Source organism: Python bivittatus, unplaced genomic scaffold, assembly GCF_059951505.1.
Source record: "Python bivittatus isolate LINGU-HERP-01145 unplaced genomic scaffold, Pbiv_v1 ctg000240_np1212, whole genome shotgun sequence".
NCBI lineage: Eukaryota > Metazoa > Chordata > Lepidosauria > Squamata > Pythonidae > Python > Python bivittatus.
Window position 1 is genome coordinate 883,362 of NW_028277051.1, and position 14,951 is coordinate 898,312.

Sequence of the window (14,951 nt, forward strand, 5' to 3'; positions counted from 1 at the left end):
AAGGGTCGTGGGATGAGGGTGGGAGACACTAGCCTATGTCTGCATCACAGTTAGGTTTGGGGAGCACCAAAACCATCGTTTTCCACCTGGGTGAAATCCCAAAGAGATCAGATGGGCCTCCAGAAGAGTGGTGGAGAAGCTGGTCCGGGAGACCAAAGCGGAACTGGCCCGGGTCCTGGTCAAGGGAGTGAAGATCAGGGTCAGGGGACCGGTCTGTTGGGCAGTCAGTTCTGAGGCGCTCCAAAGGAAAAGGTTGTTCCTGCAACTGAGGGAGGCACATCCTCTCCTTCCCGAGAAAGTGCTGAGCTCCAGAGGAAGGGCAAGCAGAGAGCCAAGTGGCGGGGTGCCCTTTTCCCAAGAAGCACGGGTGTGCAGCCACGGCGGGACTGGCTGGGGACCCCCTGCGGGAGCCAGTAGGGGCATTATCCCACTGAGTGGAGCTCGTCCCCGTTGCCCAGAGAACAGGCCCTCCATTGAGGGGGCCGGAGCCCAGGCTTGGCGGGCACTGGGGTCTTTGTGCTTCCCGGGAAGGAAGCCACGGCAGCGCATGAAAGACGCCTGGAGCAGAAGCGGAGGCAGCGCACCGAAGCAAGAGAAAGGTCCCGCTCCCCAGTTCTGCTGTGGGGCGCAAGAGAAGAGCAGAGGCTGTGAATGGGGCAGAGGGGAGATCGGGCCCCTCCCTCCCCTCACCCAGAAGGAGGCTACACGGGCCACATGCTCCGGCCAAGGGTCCTGGGTGCAGAAAATGAGAAGAGGCACTGCTCTGATCGGTTCGGCGCAGGCACCATGTGTTCGGAGTGCTGGGAGCAGACGGGAAGGGCAGAAGAGCCAGCGAACCTGGCCCCCGTTGGGGCTGGTGGGATGGGCGCTCCTGCCAACACAGCCAAGAGCTCCACGGTCAGGAGAGCAATGCAGGATCAAGCCAGGGTTTTCTGCTCCACCAGCGGCCCGAAGCACCAGGGGAAAAGGCCAAAGGCCATGGGAAATGTAGGTGGTATTGTGGGGGGAGATATATTGGGAGCTAAAGGCCCCCACCCCCAGGATCAGAAGGCTAGTTAAGTCAATCACCAGCTGCCTCTGGACAGCCTGAGGAACACAGGGCGATCCTGCCAGCGGGATCCTGCCAGCAGTGCCAGATTCCAACCAAGGTAGGGGAAGGGGGGTGCACCCTCAGGGGACAGAGGCCTGAAGCACTGCAATTCTGCGGTGCCCTCAAGAGTTTCTCTCAACATGAGTGTGACTTTGTGTTTCCAAGGAACTTCTGCTGAGTTTAAGCCAAGGGGCATCCACCAAGGAGAGCATCGCCCCAGAGGAGAGCCTCCTGCAGCACTCTGTCCAAGGCCTTGCTGAGGGCCAGGTAAACTACGCCTCCAGCATTCCCTGGATCTACTAAACCAGCAGCTCTTGAAAAATCAACCAAGGTTAGTCTGTTAAGAACCTGTTAATCACAACCTGCCTATCCAAGTGCTCACAAACACCCTGGTTAATAAGCTGCTTGAGGATTTTGCCAGGCTAACAGGCCTGTCATTTCCTGGGTCCTTCTCCTTCCCTTTCCGAAGATGGGGTGACTCTTCCTCTCCTCCAGTCTTCTGGGACTTCAGCCGTCCTCCAGGAGGTCTCAGAGACTATGGAGGCTGGTTCTGCAGCCACCGTGGGTTTTTCCCTGCCTTCGATGCACCCCACCTGGCCCCGGAGACCCAAATTCTCTGCAGCGCTCTCATATCCCCCCTGAAACAGCGATGACCACCCAGGCCTCCATTTCCTTCTGGAAAGAAGGAAGAAGAAGAAAAGATAGCTGAAAAGGATGGACAGTTGTAGAGAGGGTATACGTTTGTTTTAGCTCTGTTCCTTTCCCTGTTGTCTTCCGTTTCTTTTCTGTGCTATTTCTTACTCCTTTTCCGCACGGTACGTAACGTTCCTTCTCCAGAAGGGTCAGGGTACGATGGGTACAGCACGTACATATGCATCCATGAAGACAAAATCGGGGACGGAAGGAGCTGAAACCGAGCATGGGTGGAGGCCCCTCTGGCCCTGGAACATCTGCCAGGCGGGCAGGCGCCATCACGCCGAGGAAGAGTCCTGCCTGCGATGACCCCCAGATCTTCCGGCTGGGGCAACTGAGTCAGCACTACTGTAAGCTGACTGGGCTGTCCCAAGTTGCCTCGTTGCCCGTCTTCCCATTGGCTTGGCCCTGGCAGGGACGTTCGGGAACAGAGTGGGGAAGTTCTGCACGTTGCGCCTTGGGAGGAAGGACGGGGCTGTGCCCGCTTCCTCAGGACAGAAGACCTTGGCCCTTATCTCTGGCCCAGATAGCCAGGCACCAGGCCTTGCCTCCCTGAGAAGAAGAGGAGGGAGGGCTTCCTAAGAGGGCACCACGAATCCTGGGCTGGTCCCACCAGGCCGACGGGGGAGGGCAAGGAGGACCCTCGGCTGGGGCTCCCAGGGCTCAGCCCCACAATACGCAGCCCCGGGCCAGAAAGGGAGTTTCGCTGAGGAAGGGGTGGCTCATGCCTGGGCCTCCTGCACGTGAAAGGGGGGCCTTGCCACAGAGCCGGGCCTGCTCCTGACGGGGCTTGGGCTGAGAGAACACGGGGCAGAATGTGAGGCCACGGGCTGGCCGACTGGGAGACCAAGCCCATCGTCCCCTTTGCAAACACAGGTGCTGGTGAGCACAGGACCTGGGGCTCTCCCATGTCACTGTAACTCTGTAACTTGGCCCTAGCTTGTTGAGCAAGCAAAATAACCTGGTTCACACATCAGGCCAAGCCACACACCAGGATTATAAAATGCAACAGCAGAGTTTATTTTATATTATTAGTGTGTTTATCACATTTACATCCTGCCTTTTCTCTGAGAGTTCAAGGCAATGTTCAAGGGGGGAAGCTGACTTTCTTTGCACAAAACCCAAATACTGTTGGTGAAGAGACCAACTGTCCCACCTCACCCCACGGGCTCTGTGATCAAGAGGTCACTTGAACCTCCAGACTCCCACCTTAACCCCTCTCCAGGTTCACACAACAGGCAGCCACATTTGGGCTTACTACAGTCTTTGAACTCAAGCCTTTCTCTTTAGGTTGGAAACTACGACGATGAAATGGTTTCCAGCCTTTCCAGCCCTGGATGGGAGCCAGAATTTTGCTCCCGTGAGGCCAGGTGGGACATCTCCCTCCCGAGAATCCACCCTCTGGCTCCCCGCCTGGAGTTCTCTCCTTCCAAGCCGGGGCGGGGGGGGTCCATGGGAAGCAGAGCTGCCGGGACATGGCCCAGGAATCCTGTTGGAGGCCTTGTGCCCACCAGCCCAGCTCCCTGGGCAAGAGAAGGGACCTGGCCCCTGGCCGGCGCCTTGCAGAGTGCATTGCTCCCTGGGCTGCGTTCCCTGCCTGCTGGAGTTGAGAAGCAGCAGGAGGAGGCAGGATATGGACCATGAAGTTCAGCTGCGTGGGAGGGGTTATTTGTTTGCTGAGCACTTGGCCAGCCTGTCTGGGGATGATGGGAGTTGAACTCCAACACATCTAGAGGGCACCAGCTTGGGCGAGGAAGGATATCCTTGGCCTCAGCAGTCAACTTCTCTTTGATGTTGTCCTTGGTGAAGCTGCACCTGTCAGTCTTCAGGCATCAGACAATTGCAATGAGCAGATTTTAACCCACCATCCCCCCCCCATGTTATTTTTGCAATCAGTAGCAGATGGCCGACCTTGGCTGATCTCAAAACACTAAGCAGAGTCACCCTGGTTAGACCTTGGATGGGAGACCACCAGGAATTTTCAGTTTAGGCTACTCTGCAAAGTCAACAAGCCGCCCCAAAGAAGGTAGCACGGGATGCTGCCGAGAAAATTGCACCGATGCATTCACAAAGTCAGAAGGAGTTGAATGCAGCCCAAAACAAAATTTACCTTCACCTTACCTTCTGCGCCAGATGTACAGTTCCGCCTTTAAAGAATAAATGCATGTTTAATACAGATATATATTCCCTTGTTACTGAGTCTGAAATAAGTGTGCGTGTGTGTGCATAGAAAAGAACCGTGAAACGAACGATACAATTGCCTTTCCCAAGGAGACACTGCTTAGATCGGTTGGAACGACCTCTCCCTGTGTTCCTAGCTGGGGGATCCAAGGCTGTGTTATCGGTGGATCAAGTCAACCCATCTGGGCCCCCCACTGAGGAAGCTAATGGGAAGGATGCTTGGGGGAGGTCCCCAACAAGACCCTTCATTTTTAGTTCTGGCTGAAGACCAGCAACCGGTAGGAGGCACGACAGAGGAGTCCTCGGGTTCTCTGAGCTTGGCTGTTTTCTTGCAAACGTTCATGCCACAGTATATAAACAGAGAGCAAACCCCGCTCCCTTCTAGCACTGAAGATGTTACCTAGCTGGGTAACGAAATGTTTGCAAGAAAACCGCCAAGCTCGGAGAACCCCGAGGACTCCACAGTTCAACCCTGAGCTACACATATTTGCTTCTGTTGGAGACACAGCAGAAGCACCAGAGAAACAGCGACGGGCAGCCGAGACAAGAACGTCTGCCGTGGCACCAGCCCTTCATCACAGAGGGATAAAACAACCCACAAAGAGCACCAACACCGAGAGATGCTCAGAGGGGGCATAAAAAGTCTGTCCTGGGGAAGCCCCTCCCTGGCCAGGATCCCAGGAATGAGCCCATATTGAGAGCTTGCAGAAGAGGTAGATTCCGGGCTACGCTCCTGCGCCAACGGATTCGGTCTGACACCCCCGGAGGATCCTGAGAAGACCCCGAGGGCATTGCCAGTAGGCAGAAATGGCTCGCCTTGCCAGTCCCACAGGAGTGCTGGAACCAGGGAGCACCCTGGCCACCCCTGGCCTCAGAAGGCTCACCCCCACAGGAAGAAGGGAGCCGCTCAAGGTTGACTTCCCACTCTCGGGAGGAGCGAGCCACAAGGGCTCTGACCTACTGCAAGGCAGGTGCCTCCTTCCAGCGCAACCAGGCCTGGCACCCTCCCAGCGCAGACAAGGGGCCCAGAAGCTCCAGCAGCAGCCCCAGAAAGGGACCCCCTGCCTCCCCACTGCTTCCAAACCCTTAGGGATCCCCGTTAGCTTCTCCGTCCCACTTGACCCTGTCACCCAGCTGGAGAGCTGCCTGCTTGCCTAAGCCCACCACCCCCACAATTCCAGCCCGCTCAGGGAGACGCCCGGCTTCGTGACTGTAGCCCTGCCAGCAAAGACCCCCAGTCTGAAGCTGCGATCAGCACAACGCGAGACCAGCATTTACTCTCCTGCACTCTAAATGTACATTCCCTGTCCTGACTTGGATGCTGAAAATGGGATCCCCTCCCTCCTCACCCTGGAAAGAACTCAGATGCCACCGAGAAGTTACGAGTGATTCCTCTGACACATCAAACTCCCTGATGCATGAACCGGGGTGCTCAGGCATGCTCTCTGCTGCTGGAAAGCCCATTTATCAGCAGCACACTCAAACTTTCTCCCCTCCAGACCCGAGAGCCACAAAAGTCCCAGGCTGGTCTTCAGTGACCTCTGAGCCTTGGCCTTGAGGCAAAAGGATTTCTCCGTGCAGGAAGCAGTGCCCAGGTTCAAGGCCCTGGCTCAACTCGGGCATTGCACCTCTGCTCATTTTCTGCTCTCACCTAATTCCTTGTGATCCCATTAGATATATGTTGCTTTTCTTCTGCTAACGTAGTGAAAAAGAATTATTTGTGTCGATAACTGCTCTGTGGAAGGACGGGCCCTCCTCTGAGTGGGAACCCCTTTTCTGCATCCAAGTTGGCCATGGAGCCTGTGATGATCTGGGCGTGACATGCCCGGGAATGAAGGCAGACTGATCCTTTGTGTTGCGATTGTGGGTGCAAGTTGTTCACTGATCGTGGACCAGTGCCCACCTCTGACCTGGAAGGCAGTGCGCTGACTCCAAAGTTAACCTTCCTCCGAAAGAAACAGGAACCCCAAAGAGGGGTGTGTGTGTGCTAAGCCACACGCCTTTTCCCTGGGACCCCAGCTTGCAATAAACAAGGAAGCTCAACTGAGAGGGAAGGGAGAGGGGCTGCTGGTGAAGGTTATAAAGGAGCCACAGCGAGGGCAACACAGGGTTATGTTCTGCAAAAACGATGAAGCCTATGGAACCCTTTCTTCCCAGCACAGCTCAAGCGTCGTTTTGCAATCATGCAAAATGCTCTCTGGAGGGGTGGATTTTCACCATATTTTAGCTGAGGCAAAGCTGGGGGGAGCAAGTATGTTCTGTGGGCTGTGGGAACCAGCCATTGCTGGGGAACTGGGCCGGCGCGCAAAGGCACAACAGCATGGCTCATTGGTTTGGGCACCACCTGGTCTGTGTGGGGAGCAACTGGGCTTTGTCATCCAGGTTTTAGGCTTAGGCCAGCCCTATCCGACCTCTTTCAAAATGCGGGCGATGGAACCAAAGGCATGTTTTCAGATCTGTAGATGACACCGAGCAAGAGGGATCAGCCAACCTCTCTCAAGACAAAGTCGTGACCGAGCGGAGGGTGTTCGCCGGTCACGAGGATAAAGATAGAGCTATCCTGCACCTGGATAGGTACCGTCCAACGCGTAGGTAGCAGGCTGGAGACCCCAGGCTTGGCTGCAACACACGTGAGAAGAGTCTAGGGGACCCAGTGGATCGCCAGCCGTGCAACGCAGAAGGCAAAAAGGCCAGTGCAGGTTTGGTGTGGATGAATAGAGGCCCTGAACCCGGATCATGGCCACGTTCCACTGGGCTGTGCAGAGCTCGGCTAGCCTGGGAGCCCCGTGTCTAGTTCTGGGCATTGCAACTTAACAGGGACAAGGAGACGCAGGAGCAGAAGCACAGGATCTCCCTGGAGGATCAGGGTCTGGGAAACCCGCCCAGTCAGGAATGGTTAAAGGAGTTGGGCACTTCAATTTGCAAAAGAGAAGACCTGGAAATATTGTGAGGGTCTTTGTTCTCCAAGGACCGGACACACCACAGCACACCTTCCCCAACAATCAATAAATAGGGCGTTACCAGTGGAAGAGAATATGTGTAGCTCAGGGTTGAACCGCGGAGTCTTTGGGGTTCTCTGAGCTCTGTTCTCTGAAACAACCAAGTTTCAAGTTTCATGTTTGTTCTCTGAAACAACCGAGCCCAGAGAGCCCCAAGCACTCCACAAGTAGGGTGTTGCTCTGGGTTAACTCCACCCTCCTCCTCGGCATTGCAAGTTGTAGCCATGTAAAAAGGTCTTTGGTGCTGAGTCCTTACAAGAAGTACAAGTCTTCAGCCCCAGATCCATCATCTTCTTGGACTTCCTCCTTCTTTTTTGGTAACGTTCTGTATAAATTTTGTATGTTTTATGTATTTATATATATTCATTGTTTTAATGCTTTGTGTGAGCCGCCCAGAGTCCCCCACTGGGGGGAGATGGGCAGAGAGAAATTTAATAAATAAATTAAATAAAGAATAAAATTAAAGTCTTAAAGTTCCTAAAGTGGCACCCAGCCGTTGCCTCCCTCCACCGTTCTTGCACTGGCTGGGATGAGGCGCTGCCTCTGCGCGTTGCTCCTCTTCCGGCTGCAGCTGAGCTCCAGGCCAGGCCAGGCCAGGTGCCAAGCTCTGCTCCTGAGCACCCCAGACGAGCTCTGGGCAGGGATCGTGCCCAAACCGAGACCGGCCGCTGACTGACAGCCCTCTTGCTGGCCTGCAATGGCTGTAAACGCCCAGACGTCACTAGATGCCTTCTCCCCTTCTCCGTTTCTCCTGGACCCTCCCCCTGAACTCTATGCTAGCCCTCCCTCTCGTAGGCTGAGGGCCTGGGTGGGGGGAGGCCGCCTTTGGACTTTGGCCCCTTCCTGAAAGGGCCAGGGTGCAGCTCAGTTAGCCAGAGAGCTGGATGCAGCCGCTGGCGTGGATGCCTGTGAGTCTGTGCTAGGTGTTTGTGGGGTGGGGGGATGAGCCCACCTCCGCTCAGCTTTCTGAGGCTGTAAACTTGTATGCTTTTATTTGGGGGGGGGGGAGAGGAGCTGAGCCCAGCCTTGGGGGAGGTGGGGTGGGAAGCGTTTCCCCAGCGCAGGCAGCACCCTCACTTCCCTCCTCTCTTCCTCCCAAATGTCTCGAACCCCAGACAAGACAACCCCCCAGCTGAAATGACTGATTCAGGCTGCTGAGCTGGGGGACTTTGCCTAGAGCAGCGGAGGATCCAGCCTCGCTGGGGATTTTCAAAGGGGCGCCTGCTGGGGTGGTTTGGGAGCAAGGAAGGTCCCTCCCTCCCTCCGTTTCCTATGCCCAGTTCTAAGGAACGACTTTTCTTGAATCCCATTTCTCTCGTTAAGGATGGAATCCACAGAGCGATCCCTGGTTTAGGATCTGAGGGGTGCTGCTGCTGACCCTGTCCTGGCACCCAAAGAAAGGATCCGTCTCGAACTGGATCCCTGTAGTGCCAACAAGTGCATGGCACTGCCCCGTGGAAGCTGTCATTCTTGTGAGGGCTTTTTATGAAATGGGCACTCTTACCATGCTCTAAGACAGTGCTTTTCAAGCGTGGTGACTTTAAGATGTTTGGACTTCAACTCCACAATTCTCCCCAGCATCCAGGGTCAGAGCACTTTCGGGGCGGCTCACGCGAATCCTCCCCCAGAGGAGACGGGCGGCTCTCCCACGCCCACAAGGGCACCTGGGCATTGCAACAGAGCCCCTCTTGTGGGGACAGCTGCAGCTTCCCCACCTTCTCCTAGAAAGATGCAGCTGTGCAGTCGATGAGAGTGCCACTGCTGCCACCGCCTGGCATAACCGGTGTAGGGCAGCCCTCCCGCAGCCGATGCCTTCCATGAAACCACGGAGCCAAAGGCCGTCGTGAGTGGAGGGGGAAGTTTGAGGGCATCTAGTCCAGCCCCCCACAGTGCAGAGTCTGTCCCCAGCCTGGTCCTTCGGGTGCTCCTGCAACTGGGCCCTCTCCTTGCTGCTGGTCAGGAGCCCCCCCGCCCCCCCGTACGCAGGCCGACCCTGCTCTTTTCGGGTCTCGGACCGCTGGCCCCCGCCTGCTCCGTTTCAGCGCAGGAGAGGCTCCATCGACAGGGGCGTGTCGGGCAGGTCAAAAAAGTCAAGAGGGCGCCCGCGCAACCCAAACCCTGCCTCTTACACGCACTGTGGCGCGTGTGAAAAGGGCGGGGCTTCCGTCCTGCGACCAGGGTCCCCATCTTGACTTTTTTGACCCCGACACCCCGGCTGCCAAACTTCCAGCTTGTCTGCTCCCCTCCCTTCGCCAGGCCCCTCATCCCGGATTCCCCGCCTCTCCCTCGGCGTCTGAGGCCGGAGGGGGCCAGCGCGAGAGGGCCCTCGCCGCCCGGGCGCCCCCTCGGTCGCAGCAGAAGAGCCGCTGCTGCGGCCGCCGGGCGGTGCCAGCCCCGCCGCTCGGGCTCCTCCGCTCTTCCCGCCCCCTTCCCAGCCCCGCCGCTGAGTAGCTCAGCTCGAGCGGCCGCAGCAGAAGCAGCCGCTGGGCCTCTGCCGGGAAGGGCTGGACCCCCCGGCAACTTGGGGCGGGGGCCAAGGAGGAAGTCTCCCTTCCCAGGGGCCCGGCGGAGGCGCGCGGGGCCTCTCGCAGCGGCCAGGTAGGGGCCGGCTCAGGCGCGCCGGGGCTGCGGCGAGGGGCTGGGGCAGGGGCGCGGGCGGGCGTGATTTGGGGAGGGGGCGCCGCAGAGAAGCCCGGGCCCGGCCTGCGGGCTGAGCTCCCGAGTGCCCAGGACCGGGACTTCTTTCAAAAGTAAATGTGGGGAGATGGGGTGACCGCAGGGGATCAGAGTAGACCCAGGAGGGGAATTTAGCTCTTTCCTTCTCTCCTCCACTCCTGGAGAAAAATCTCTGCCCAAATTTAGTCATAAAACGTGGCCTTAAAAGCACAGGTGTTCCCGGGTAAGGGAGAAACCCCTTCCGCGAAGGAAATGCTCCTGGGTGTTAAATGTAAAGCTGCTGTTAAGATTGCAACTCTGTGCATCCTCTTAGCCCTGCGTCTCCGTCTCCGTGTAAGCAGACAGAACCCTGCTTAGTTTTAAAAAGGCAAACACTGCCTCGAGTTGGGCAACGCCTGGTGATTTTGGACTGAGACACTTCCCTGTTAATTAACTACCCGGGTGCTAACTGGATCCAACCCTGTTTAGGTTTTCCAGATCAGCCGAGGTTGGAAAGGCCCGGGTGCCTAAGTATGACCGCCCGGTCGGTAGATCCCCAGCAGATCCCAGCAGCCTTGTTGCCCAGCAAAAGGGGCGGGGCGGGGCGGAGCGGGGCCCCCACTTGTCCGGCTGGTCTGGCCTAAACACGCGTTTGGGCGTGGGGCGGGGGACCGCTAGCGTTTTGCACCTCGGCCTGCCTTAAGGCCTCTTCCTCAGGGCCTCCTGGCGGCCCCCGCAGTGCTGCCTGTAACTGTGAGGTGGCCTGTTGGGTGTTTTTTTGGGGGGGGAGCGACCGGGAAGGTTGAGCTTCTGTGATTTACCCCAGGGCAAGGTCCTGTTAAAGGCGTAGGAGGCTGACTTAGCTGCTGGAAGACCGTCCGCCTTCCTTCAGTAGCTCCCCTTTCGACTGCCTCCCTCTTTACGGCCTCCTCTTCCAGCAATCCTCACTCCCGGCTATCCGGGCCAAGTCCTTCCTCCCACCCCCACTGACCCCCGCTTCCCACGACGAGGCTGAATTTCTTAAGCGCCGTTGCCTGGCTGCACCCCACTTCTCCCGCCTTAGAACAATGTTGCGCCAGTCCTGCCCAGCCAATCTGAAACGCTTCTCTCTCTCTGCCCGTCGTCTGCCCCATCCCTGGCAACAGAGGCCTCGCGGGCAGTACCGGTGCTCTGCCCATGGACCTGAGGACAGCCCCAGCCTCCCGCGAGCAGGGTTGGTATTTGAAGCTGATGGCCCCCAACATCAAGGGCCCAACCTATGCCTGGCTGGACCCCTCCCGCCTCTACTGCCACCCTCAGGTACGGGGAGGGAGTGAAAACCCTGCAGGGACGGGTGTCTGGGGGCTGAAGGAGAGAGAGGGCCCCCCCCTTTGGGATCTTCTGCGTCCCGGATAGCTCGTCCGCCCTTCTCCACTGGGATGAACCTGGGCAGTGCCCACCCACCAGGTTGGCGGCAACAGCCCGTTGGTCGCCGGTCCAAGCGTGACTCGTGTGCACGGCTGCCCCACTGTTGCTCTGATTTGTGAACCCAACTTCAGAGCAAGAGCAATTCTGCCAGTGGCTATTATTAACAGTGTCATAATCTAACATAAGGTAATCTATACTCAAATACTCTCTCACAACTGCCATGTGTAAGGGACTAAATATAGCCGCAGGAACAAGAGAACAGACAGGGAGGGCCGGTCCAGAGTGCCCGGAAAAGGCCCCTGGGCCACCTTCTACTTCGGAAGCAATCTGGGGGCCGAATCCCGTGTTGTGGTCCGTCAAAATAATCACCAGGGTGGGAGGCCTCGCCCCGGCACTCAGCTGGGGCCAACCTCTTGGAGGGTGCCCGACTCATGCCTCCCCCAAGGGCCCGGGGCAAGCTGTGTCCTGCAGAACATCTGTCTCTTCCATAAAGCTGGGCTGACTGGGGATGATGGGGAATGCAGTCAACCTATCAGCCACACCCCTCCCCCTTAAGCTGACTCCAGGCACTTCTGCCACGTCCTGCGGGCGCCAAGTAACGCTGTGGGGTCCCCCCACCTTCCACTGAAGGCTGATTGAGCCAGCCTGTTGCCAATGCCTTTGCTCCTGTGCTGGTTTTAGCAGCTTCATCAAGTACCAGCATCTCCACTCTGACCTGTCGGGGCATCAGTCGCAAGGAGGCTCCCGGTAATCCCAAATTTCAGGGAGATGGGGGCGGGAGGGGGGGACAAGGCCAGGGAACAATGGTTTGGTCATAACCCTGGGATCAGCCTCCCTTCCAGCCACACAATTAAGTCTACTGTAGAGCAGTGTTTCTCAACCTCAGCAGCTTTAAGATGGGTGGACTTCAACTCCCAGAATTCCCCAGCCAGCAAGGCTGGCTGGGGGATTCTGGGAGTTGAAGTCCACCCATCTTAAAGCTGCTGAGGTTGAGAAACACTGGACCAGAGTCTTCCAGACGGCCTTTGGGATCCGAAGGTCAGCTTACAGTCTGTTCTGAATATTGTGTTGGGTCCCACTTTCGGACAGTCGGTTACGACACACAGCGCTCGTTTATTCTTGGAGTAGAATTAGGGTATGGTCATTGTTAGCACGATGCTTTTACTCTCCGGCACGGGCATCTGCACCTTCGCAGCCTTTTACAGTTCATACTTTCACTGCAGTTCTACTGGGGATGTTGGAAGGGTTGGAAGCCGGCATGAGTCGTACTAAAAGCGGCGGCTCGCACATTGGATAAATAAGCAAACGTGTTTTTAGAGCAACTGCTTCTCAGGACGATTTTTCTGTGGGTCGCGTAACCAGGCCCCCCCGCGCTGCCTGCTCTTCTCCCCGGCCAGGCCTTGCACGACTGCGTCGAAGATTTGGTGCAGCCGTTTTGGAACGATGCCATCGACCAGGTGGTTGGAATCGACGCCATGGGCTTCATCCTGGGTTTGTCTCTGCCAGTCTTTCCCTCCCCACCACCCAAATCCTTAGCTCAGGTTGGAGACCAATTTTCGACAGCCAGGTTCACCCCGCACGGTTGGGGTTCCCTCTTTAGGGTGCCTGGCTGCAAACTGCTAACCCGGGGGGTTCCCCAAACAGTTGCACCCAGATGCCACTTTCCATAAAGGAGGGCAACAAGGCTGTCAGATGCCAGCTGCTCTTTCTCTTTTAGTTTCTCTCCTTGGGGCGTGCTGAGAATTCTGGGGGCTGCACTTCTTCCTCTAGAAGGCCTCTGGTTTGGAAAGGCCGAGATAGAATTCAGGTTAGGGCAGGGTGCTTCAGACTGGCTTATAGTCCCCATCCAGCCCCAGCGCTCCTTGGCTGGTGACTTTCGATCTGCTGAATCTACCTTGCAGGGTTGTTGTTGCCAGAATAAAACGGGGGCAAAGGCACTGCTTAGCAACCATCAAGCAGTGGACCCGCTCTCCCCAAAGGCTTTCAAACGGGGGCAGCTTGGTCCCCTGCCAAGGGGGGTTCCCTGGATTCAGGGCTGGACTGGATGACCCCTGAGGTCCTTTCCAGTTCATCACGCAATGACTCTAGGAGTGCAAGGAGGAATTGGATAAATACCTTACTAACGATCAGCTGCCCCGTGGACCAGGATCTGTGGCCTCTCTCAGGAAGGACAAATGACACCTCCCGCTTTCCTCCCACTCAGGCGCCGCCATTGCCGTCACCCTCCAAAAAGGCTTTGTGGCCATCCGCAAAGTCGGCCACCTCTGTGTCGAGACCTTCACCCAGACCTACAGGGACTACTCAGCCCGTGACAAAGTGATGGAAATCCGGACAGATGCCATCCGCCCAGGTGGGGGCTCATGCAGGGTTCCTTTGCTGGCAGAGGGCCCACTGCTGGGTGCGGGCATCAGCCATGGGACACCTGCACAGGGATGGCATCGTGGCATCCACCCCTGGGCCCACCCAGCTGGAAATTATGCTTGCAAACTTCAGCCCCGCCCACCGGGACCCCTTTCAAAGGTTGTGGGGAGTGAGATCAGCATGCAGACCCACTTTGGTTCTGTCCCTCCCTCCAGGCCTCCGAGTCTTGCTGGTGGATCAATGGGTGGAGACGGGGGGAACCATGCGAGGTGCCATCCAGCTGGTGGAAAGGCAAGGTGGCGTGGTGGCAGGTAAGGGTGGGAGGGGGCACCCAGCGTGGCTTTTGTCCCAGTGCCAGGCCGGAGGGCTGGTGTTTGAACCTCCACATGGAGGCTACAGCACTGGCAGATCCGGCTTATGGGCCTCCTGGAGGCACGACGGCTTTGGCCCGGCCCAGCAGGGCTTTTAAAACTCATTTCAGCTGCCCCAAGCGCAGCCTCCATGTTCACGGATAGTCTACCTCAGGCTACCAGATTGCATCACCCGAATTTTTGCAACCCGGCCCCTCCCGAGGTGTTCAAACTGCAGCTCCTCTCCACCCACCCAGAGGGCACCAGGTTGGAGAGCAAGGTGCAGGCCGGGTAAGAGCACGTGCGTTGATTCCTGCTGACCTGTGAAGCAGGATCTCGGATGAGCCGGACATCTGGCCTGCTCTGCTGCTCTGGCACTCGCCCACTGATGCTTCCCTTGCCCCCCCAGGTATTGCTGCCATCTGCATTGAGGACAGTGACAGCGGCCGCTGGCTCAAATCCCACTATAAGTGGTCCCACTGCGTGCCCCCTCACCTGATGCCCCAGTTCAACGCTCACCAGCTGGACTCCTTCCAGGCCTTCCGATCCAGGCCCCCGAGCGAGGAGCAGCCACAAGGGCACCCGAGCCGCATCCTCACCCAAGCACGCCAAGGGGTTGGCAGCACCCCTGCTTAGCCTGTGCCTTCTGTGCCCCCAACAGACCCTTCCTCAGGCCCAGAACGGATTCACTTCCCCTAACCCTGTCTGCCGAGCAGCTTCTGCGGCTCCAGAAAGCAGACCAAGCTGGTCCCAGCACAACCAATAAACCTGCCGTGCCAAGAACATTTATGCGCATATGTATGTATTGATTGGCTGATTTATGCACCATCAAGTCGTCGCTGACTCTTAGAGACCACGTCGATAGATTTTCTCCAGGAGGACCTGCCTGGTCCTTCCGTGCAGCCATCGCCTGCCTCCAGCAGCCACTGCTGTGCCCAACGCCCCCGATGCATTCAGAAGGGCCCCCACTGGGGACTCCCGCCCTGGCCGTAGGGCCCCTTTTCTGGTGCAATCCACCCCTTTGCTGGGGGGCTTCCTGCCCCTTTGCCTGGACTGCACCTGGGTGACCTCCTGCTGACCGACAGAGACCTTGACGCTGCACTGCCCACAGGAGGACCCAGTTCAGGAGAATCGGAGGGAGGGGAGAGGCAATCACGGACCCCCTGCTACTCACTGCAGAGGGGCTTCTCGGAGAGGGGGACAGTTGTGCCCTCT

General features: G+C 57.5%; 1 protein-coding gene across 1 annotated transcript; it reads left to right on the forward strand.

The window, feature by feature from the left end:
• Positions 1-9,423: 9,423 nt before the first annotated feature.
• On the forward strand, positions 9,424-14,521 carry LOC103056650 (uncharacterized). The gene is made up of 6 exons (XM_088138686.1): positions 9,424-9,561; positions 10,764-10,917; positions 12,423-12,516; positions 13,229-13,375; positions 13,602-13,697; positions 14,146-14,521. Exons 2-6 carry the CDS (start codon positions 10,795-10,797, stop codon positions 14,370-14,372), a joined length of 687 nt encoding a protein of 228 aa, XP_087994812.1. The 5' UTR covers positions 9,424-9,561; positions 10,764-10,794; the 3' UTR covers positions 14,373-14,521.
• Positions 14,522-14,951: the final 430 nt, after the last annotated feature.

What these genes read in the sequence shown, in the direction of transcription:
- LOC103056650 (XM_088138686.1), top strand. Translation starts at nt 10,795, where the DNA reads ATGGACCTGAGGACAGCCCCAGCCTCCCGCGAGCAGGGTTGGTATTTG. An exon ending in GCCTCTACTGCCACCCTCAG is followed by an intron (nt 10,918 to 12,422) that starts GTACGGGGAGGG and finishes CTCCCCGGCCAG; the next exon opens with GCCTTGCACGACTGCGTCGA. An exon ending in GCAAGGTGGCGTGGTGGCAG is followed by an intron (nt 13,698 to 14,145) that starts GTAAGGGTGGGA and finishes TTGCCCCCCCAG; the next exon opens with GTATTGCTGCCATCTGCATT.